General features: G+C 40.5%; 1 protein-coding gene across 1 annotated transcript in view; it reads right to left on the reverse strand.

The window, feature by feature from the left end:
- Window positions 1-4,427: 4,427 nt before the first annotated feature.
- LOC104280365 (GPI ethanolamine phosphate transferase 2-like) overlaps window positions 4,428-8,583 on the reverse strand; it is a gene marked incomplete at both ends in the record, with an annotated part of 12,443 nt that continues 8,287 nt past the window's right edge. Inside the window, one exon of the mRNA XM_009877992.1 lies at window positions 4,428-4,885. Coding sequence (XP_009876294.1) covers window positions 4,428-4,885 — 458 coding nt within the window. The remainder of the gene's footprint in view (window positions 4,886-8,583) is intronic.

Here is an 8,583-nt window from a genome sequence, read left to right on the forward strand (position 1 = left end):
CATCCCTAGTAGCCAAATTCAACATGCTACCAGTAGACTGATTTTCTGTGTTTCACTGCTTATATTTTTCCATGCATGAACCTGCACAATAGTCTCAAATGCAGAACCCCTTAAGCACTGTCCAGATAAGCAAATTATCAGTCTAAATATAAGCACAGATATCTATTTGCATAGGTAAAAAAAAAAAATGAGGGTAGTATGCTCATTAGTTTATCTTAGAGATAAAATAGAAGGCTGGCTAGTAAAAGCCTGAGTTGTTTTAACTCAATCTAACAAGGGTACATATGATCTAAGTGTGGTTCTAATTTCCTATTACTAAAAATTGTGCTATTAAGATGTAACTATCCAAATTAAACATGTACTAAAAATAGAGTAACAATCAACCTTACAGATTAGCAATGCATTTTGGGAAGAGGAATAAGGCTTTATGCAACTCAGCTTATCACCAACTTTTAATTTATGCTATAAGGAATACACATCATCTCAATCCTGATCAAAACACTAGGGAAACAGAAATCTCTACCACGCTGTTCCTTTGCAAAGGAAAAGCAACAAAGAGGTTAATACCTCCAACCAAAGAAAATGCAAGCATGCTTGCCAAATATGAATCCACAGACAGCCAAAAACTGTGCACTTCAAAGGGTGCTATTTGGGCAATTATTTAACCCTATAAAGTAACTGAAGTATATGTCAGCATGATGACATACATCATATTCTCTTGTTTAGGCTAAAAACTACTCCACCGATTTAAGTTAGGATGTAGCTCTACAGCAGCCCAAGCCAACCTGTGCCAGAGCTACCAGGGCTATGTAAGTACACCTGCCCCCTGAATACACAGAAGTAGTTACACCAACAAAAGGGAGACGGCAGAACTGTAGCAGCTCCAATGACACATTCTGTTAGCCTGCCATGGCACAGCACTCTGGACTGTTCCATGATCTTTCTGAAGTCCCCAAAAGCTTGTGAATCATTGCTTCTTCGTCAGTCAGACTTAAAAGGCACGTAGATCTTTGTGAGGAATAATTGACGATGGCAGAAAGAAAAAGTTGAAGTGCTGCAGGCATAAACAACAAGTGGAGATACTTCCACAATTTATTTCTACAGGAATTTTAACAGCAGTTTTCCTCCAGTCCTGTTACTAAGCCAACCCACTTGCCTGTGATACTCGATGGTAAGTCAGAGCGGGAGGTGATCCATCCGAAAGCCATGAGTTTCCCTCACCATCTTAGGTTATTTTTCCAGACACAGCTATTCAATGACTTAGTTCACCACACTGACAAAACAAGAGCTGTTTTCTTTAAAATACAGGGCCAGTGAGGGGAGGAGCAAGACAGCAGGTATCTTGCCTTGCAAGGAAAGAGCTTTCTTAATATACTATTATAGCCAAACAAGCAGCTGAAGCCTCAGACTATAGCTGTAGGATGTTTTTTTCTTCTACGTGCTTCAAGGCCCAAGAAAATACACCCAATGTGAGGGAAGCACAGAGAGCAATTCACCTGTAAAATTCTGAAGTTTTGTTTTTCATACCTAGCCACTGTACTTCGGCCTTACTGAAGGTGGAGACAGACAGCTTTTAAAATAGAGTAGTGACAGCTTTATAAAGGGTAAGTAATACTTAATCAATCTGACAGACCTCTGAGATAAGACAACTAGCTGCTCAGTGGAAGAGCAGGCAATGTTTTGTATTTCTGCTTTATCAAGCCTTTTAACACCATCTCCCATAACATCCTCACAGGTAAACCAAAGCAGTCCAGGAGACAAAAGTGGACAGTGAGGTGGGCTGAAAACTGGTCAACTGCTAGCCTTGCAAGGCTGCAATCAGCAGCACAAAGTCCACCTGGAGGCCAGTCACTAGTGATCAACACCAGGGCTTGACACTTGAGCCAACACCTTCACATCTTCATTAATGATGTGGACAACAGGACAGTGCCCCTCCAAAAGATGCACACAAAACAAAACTGGGAGGAGTGGTTGATACAGCAGATGGGTCTGCTGCCACTCAGAGACACCTCCACACCGGAGAAATGGCCCAACAGGAACCTTATGAAGTTCAACAGGGACAGAGGCAAGCCCCACACCTTGGAACAAAAAGATACACACATCAGGACAGACTGGGGGCTAATCATCTTTTCACAGATACCTCTGAGTTTCCTGATGGACACCGAGTTGATCATGAGCCAGCAAAACCCTGCAGCCAAGACAACCAACAGCATTTGGGACTGCATTACGAAAAATGTTACCAGCAGGCTGAGGAGGGTGTTTCTTCCCCTGTGCTAAGGCCTGGGTCCAGTTATTGGTTATACAGTAGAGAAAGATTCAGACGTACTGCAGCAAGTGCAGTGAAGGACATAAGAAAATATGATAGGATTGGAGTATCTGTCATACAAGGAGAAGCTCAAAGCACTGTGCCTGTTTAGTCTCAAGAAGAAAAGGCTCAATATGGATCTTACCAGCCTGATTGGAGGTGGTGCGTGTTAAAAAGAGATGAAGCCATATTCTTCTCAGTAGTGCTCAGCAAAAGGACAAGAGACAATGGACAAAAATTGAACTAAAAGGAAATTTTGGGGGAAAAAGAAAACAGGTTGTCCAGAATACTTGTGGGATATCTCCATGTCTGGAGATATCAAAGACCCAGCTGGACAAGGATCTGAGAAATCTGTTCCAGATCTGAGTAGGGGGACTAAATCAAGTAACTTCCAGAAGTCCCCTCCCACCTTAACCATAATGTAATTCTGTTACATCTGATGGATATAAATTTTGCAGAACACACCAATTCCCAGAAGAACAAAAAAGGAAGCAAAAAAAGAGCCTACTCCCTCCTTTCTACCCCTCCTGCCCCAGTCAAGAAAATTACTAAGCCAGAACAAGTGTAAAGAAACTTAGTTTACCTGAGTAAGTTGCTTGGAAGCTCCTGACAGGCAGCAGTGTTAGACTAGGATTTCCCAGCTTCTGTTATAAATCAGGAAGCTCTAGAAGCACCTGCTCTACCTTCAGACTATGTTCTACCTGTGCGATCTCCCTGAGTCCCCACAGCATAAGGCTATAATAGGTTTTGCTGCTCTATAAGCACATCTATCAGTAAATCAGAAGTGAAAGCATGCTTAAACCAAGACTGGATCTTTGGTAGTTAAGTCCAGGCATGCACACACAACTTTTAGAAGGCTGGTAACATTCCTAAGTGTCAGTAAACATTCCCAGAGGATCACAGGAGCAAAAGCGTATTTCTGAAACAAATGCAAATTTTCAGCTGCAGGAATATCAAGTCCTTGTTTTATGGCATTGTTGCACTAGTACACCCCAAAGAAAAAGGCTGGCACACTGAAGAAGACATCTGGCTCAGGAAGTTACTGGGCAAATAAATTTTTGAAAGGTGCTCAAGATTAATTATAAAAATCCTCTCAGTCATACTTCATCCTGCTCATACACTGACTTAGCTCATAATGAAGAAGTTCTCTATCATGTGGACTTAATGTTGGGAATATGACATTCCTTCCTTAATCCTTCACCTCAACTCCAGAGGAGGAAAGCATGGTGAAAGCTTTGGTATACACCAACTGCTACAATGTGATAAATTTCCTCATAACTCATGTCTTTCAGCACTCACGCCTGTCACAGCATTTAGCATTTTATCTGTGAAGCTGCCAATAAGTAACTGTATCATACTAGTACATTTGCTCATGTTGCTTTTAATGAATGATGAATGACATTTCACCAACATGTTATACGATACCAACACGTAATCTCGTTATCTTACAGAGCACAGCCTCCTCATCTGCGGTCTACAAAACCTAGTCACAGGGTATCCCTTCTCTATCCACCTGATGAAGTACAGAAGACGGCTCAAATATCAAGTACTTTTTGTCACTAAATAATGACTGTAGTTCTTCACAATACTAAAAGGTAGTAGAAAAAGTAGAAGGTGTACTCCAAGTTGTAAAAGAAAAATCCTTTCTTGTTTATCATACTACGTTTGAAAAACTCCTTCAGTTTTCCTCTGACACATTAAATAACTGTGAATGACAATGAAGAATTCTATATGCAGCATCTCTTCCTGCAGCTTCACAAAGTTTGGAATTGAGCAGAACCTTCCACACTAATTTCAAGGTTTTAATTCTATTAAGCGATGTTTAATTTCCCAACCCAGACACTGTTGACTTATACATGAAAAATATTTACTTTTTGCCTCTGATAAACCTATCATGTATAATTGGCATTAATTAGATAAGTTATAGTGCAAAGGTACACAAGGAATTACTCCTTCATGAAACAGCAGTGAAAAATTCCTTCTGCTACCTCACTGTTTACCTGGCTTGCATGTTTGCAGCACTTTCTAAACACAGACTGTACAGAAATGTAAACGTATTTCACCAAATGAAATATACACTAACTTTTAAAAAAGACAGAAAGTATGACAATGAGATACTCACCTTGTCAACCAATGTCCAAAATCTGGCCGATGAGCCCACTGGACGCCTGTCTGATTCAAGGATCGAAGTAGCCGACAGCAAATAAGGATGATCCATGGACTTGCTAAGCTTATCCACTTCTCTGATCCTTTTACGAGTTCAGCTGAAGAGGGAGCCTTACCCAATTTTGAATTACCTGCTGCTAGAATGTCTATATTCTTGCACTCAGAGGCTTCCCCGATAAAATCAAAATTCTGTTTCACAGCAGTGCTATGTTGAGGGTCACATTCTTTCAGAAGAAAATTATTTCTACAGAGTTCCTGACACAGCACCAAACAAAGTGTATTGATAAGAAAATACCAGGTTTGGTGTTCCTCTTCTATAAAACTGCTTGCTCCTAAACTCAAAACATGGCCAATTGTTCCAGCCAGAATCAGTACGTCGATTTCTGACCAGTTGGAACTGGATACAACTGGATTCTGCAAACAAAACAAAAATATAGCAGTGGTGAAAGTACGTAAAAATTTCACCTGTTTAAGCATTCACAGTGTGCTAATGCTTCCTTTACCAAAAAATAGTGAGAACAGGTTATTTCTATCTCAACAAATACCAAAATTCTTCATTTTACTGTAGCTTATTTAGCTAGCATTATAACACAATCATACTCTTTAAAGTGACATTCTATTTAAGGGAGAAAACTCCTCTACAAATCATCATCACAACTGTACAGATTAAGATACCCTACCACTCTGTGACAGAAGGCTCAAAACAAGCTCTTACTGCACTGCACATTCACAGAAGTAAAAATAGAAATCCTGCAGAAATCAAACCTGAGACACAAACAACAGGTAATTTTCTGATACTTTAAATCTGCACTACTCTCAACTCAGTGCAGTGACAGCCTTCACTACTCAAATTAATAAAAGTTACTTCCAGACAGTCTGATGGCACCCCTTAACCTTGCTCGGGTTGAAACACATCTTTCATCATAAAATCTGCTTTAAACCTTACTCATCTATTATTTACTTCACACGCTGAGCCTATCTAAAACCACAACATTCTTTGTCTAATGTCTCCGTTAGTTTGATGTCCTGTTCACAGGTGCTACATGGAATTGCCTTATCGTCACTGCTCTCCACGGTACAGCTAAGAAGAGAGCATAAGGGCGTGTGGAAGGTGAGGGCATCTGATTCCTTGACTTTATCAGGTAAAGGACATTTCAGCTCATGCAGAATATAAAGCAACAGGAAAACAAGGTGGGTGGGGATACCAGAACTGGACGGAGTATTCGAGGTGGGGTCTCACAAGAGCAGAGTAAAGAGGGAGAATCCCCTCTCTTGACCTGCTGACCACGCCTCTCTTGACCCATCCCAGGATGCGGTTGGCCTTCTGGGCTGCATGAGCGCCCTGCCGGCTTGTGTTGAGCTTCTCGTCTATCAACACCCCCAAATCCTTCTCTTCAGGGCTACTCTCAACCCACTCTGTGCCCACTTTGTATTTGTGCCTGGGATTAGCCCGGCCCAGGTGCAGGACCTTGCATTTGGACTTGTTGAAGCTCCTGCAGTTTGCACTGGCCCATTTCTCAAGCCTGTCAAGGTCCCTCTGGATGACATCTCTTCCCTCAAGCAAGCCCAGCACACCACACAGCTTGGTGTCATCGGTAAACTTACTGAGGGTGCACTCGCTGCCATTGTCCAGGTTTCTGACAAAGATGCTGAACAGCACTGGACCCGGAACAGATCCCTGAGGAACACCGCTTGTCACTGGTCTCCATGTGGACATCGAGCCATTGACCACAACTCTTTGAGTGCGACCATCCAGCCAGTTCTTTATCCACCAAGTGGTCCATCTGTCACATCCATGTCTCTCCCTTTTAGAGACAAGGATGTCATGTGGGACAGTGTCAAACACCTTGCACAAGCCCAGGTAAATGACATCAGTTGCTTTCCCATGTCAACCAGTGCTGTAGCTTTGTTATAGAAGGCCACTAAATTAGTCAGGCACCACTTGCCCTCAGTGAAGCCCTGTTGGCTGTCACCAACCACTTCACTGCGTTTCGTGTGCCCTAGCGCAGCTGCCAGGAGAATCTGTTCCATGATTAGGCCTGACACAGAGGTAAGGCTGACTGGTCTGTAGTTCCCTGGGTTATCTTTGCTTCATTTTTTTAAAGATGGGGGTTATGTTCGCCCTTTTCCAATCTGTGGGAACCTCACCAGACTGCCAGAACCTCTCAAATACCATGGCCAGTGGCCTAGCAACTTCAGCCGCCAGTTCCTTCAGGACCCGTGGATGTATCTCACTGGGTCCCACGGACTTGTGTTCCTTCAGGTCCTAAGGTCACTCTAAGGCCACTCCTTTTTGTTTAGTACTCTACTCTGAAAATCAAACACCATAAACTGGTATTTGGAATAAAAGAACGAGGTAATCTGTGCAGACTAAATACTATGAAATTCACAAAGCTGAGACAAGAACGGTACATGACTAAACTAAAAAAAGACTGAAGTCCAGTAATTCCATCATGCAGACCTTAAAGATCTTGGCTAACTAAATAATAAGTAAGCACATAAGCACCCTCTGCTTCCAGAGAAAAAGCAATCTGAGATCTTCAACAAATGAGAATGAAGCAGTCTTCAGTGCAATTCATTTGCCTTCTTTACGAGAAATAACCTAAAATCTGCAGGATTTTATTTTTATATATAGCAATTTAAGGATTGCTATCTTGTATCTGGTTGCTGTCAGCACTGATATGAAAACTGAAGAAGTGATGTATTATCAATGGGGAACATGCAAAATCCTTATGAACATGATGGTGTTAGCGTGAAATGTGCTAGTGTCAGAAATCTGTATTTCTTGCCTGCTTGTCTGACTTTCACAACGCAAGTGAAAAGAGATAAAATTCAGTCTTCTATTCACATCAAAGGATTAAAGTCCAATAGCATTTACTGATAAACCAAATTTCAGACTAGAGTTAATAGCTATGCAAAATGAAAAGTTACCCTGCAAATTATAATCTCCTGAGCCATGATGATCTAAGAAATACTGAAAATAGCTTCATCAAGTTTGTCTAAATGTACAGGTAATCCCTCATATATGAACTGTGTCTTCGTAGGAATGCCATCATTGCAGGTTAGATTAATTAGATTGTACTTAGTTTTTAGATCTGCTTTACAGGCACAGAAATGTATGTCCTACTTTGATATTCACAGTTCTGTCTTTCTAGCTGCTGACAACCATCGCCTCTTGGGAACTTAGCAGGCACTCTGGATACTAGAAGACTCACATCTCGCACTGCTATCTTGGCAAATAAACTTAATACAGAATCTTTGGTTTAGAAATTTATAAATGCCCATAAACTCCCAAGCTAAGGTAGCTGTAACATTTGATGTATCATCAGCAGCAATTAAGTAATACAGAAACTGATCTATGCAGAAATTGTGTTATCTTTGAACATACCTTGCTAGCTTGCAGAATTCCCAGTACTTAAACAGCAGAATATACACATGTCTGCCCATGCAACATATATTTTCTTCACTTTGAAATAAAACCTCCTGTAGTCTATATTCTGGATCCAATTCCAGTTATGTAACTTCTGTATGGTTTAAAGTAAAGCTCTTTTTTTTTTCACAAAAATTAGCCATCCATAGCTAATGCTTGAGGAATTTTACAATCACTTTTCCAATGAGAAATATTTTATTTGTCATGCTCACTATCACTCAGAATTTAAATACTTATCATTATGCTCCTTTCTGATACCTGAACTTCCTGCACTCAGTCTTGATTCCCAATGATAATAACTTTTCTATGACAAAGTACTACAGACCACAATTCCTCCTACATTTTCACAGCAGTTTGGGATCATTTTTGAAAGCTACCCAGTAAAGATCCAATCATCTTTTTCCTTTAAAAAAAGTGCAAAAAATGCAGGATTTTAGGTACAATTGCATAGAAATGAGTCATCATTCAATTCAGTAAGAGTATCACACAAAGGAGGAAACCCAAAAATATTTAAAACAGGATATTTTAAAATAACAGAATGAGGGACATTTGTTTATATAGCAAAAAAAACAGCACAATTCTGCACAATGAAAATTCTTTAGAAACATATTTGACAAGCTTTAAGTTTCGTGTTCTATTTTCAAAAACTATTAGTTTTGATTTCTATCGATAATAGGGAAAG

This window comes from Apaloderma vittatum, unplaced genomic scaffold (assembly GCF_000703405.1).
Source record: "Apaloderma vittatum isolate BGI_N311 unplaced genomic scaffold, ASM70340v1 scaffold6871, whole genome shotgun sequence".
Taxonomy (NCBI): Eukaryota; Metazoa; Chordata; class Aves; order Trogoniformes; family Trogonidae; genus Apaloderma; species Apaloderma vittatum.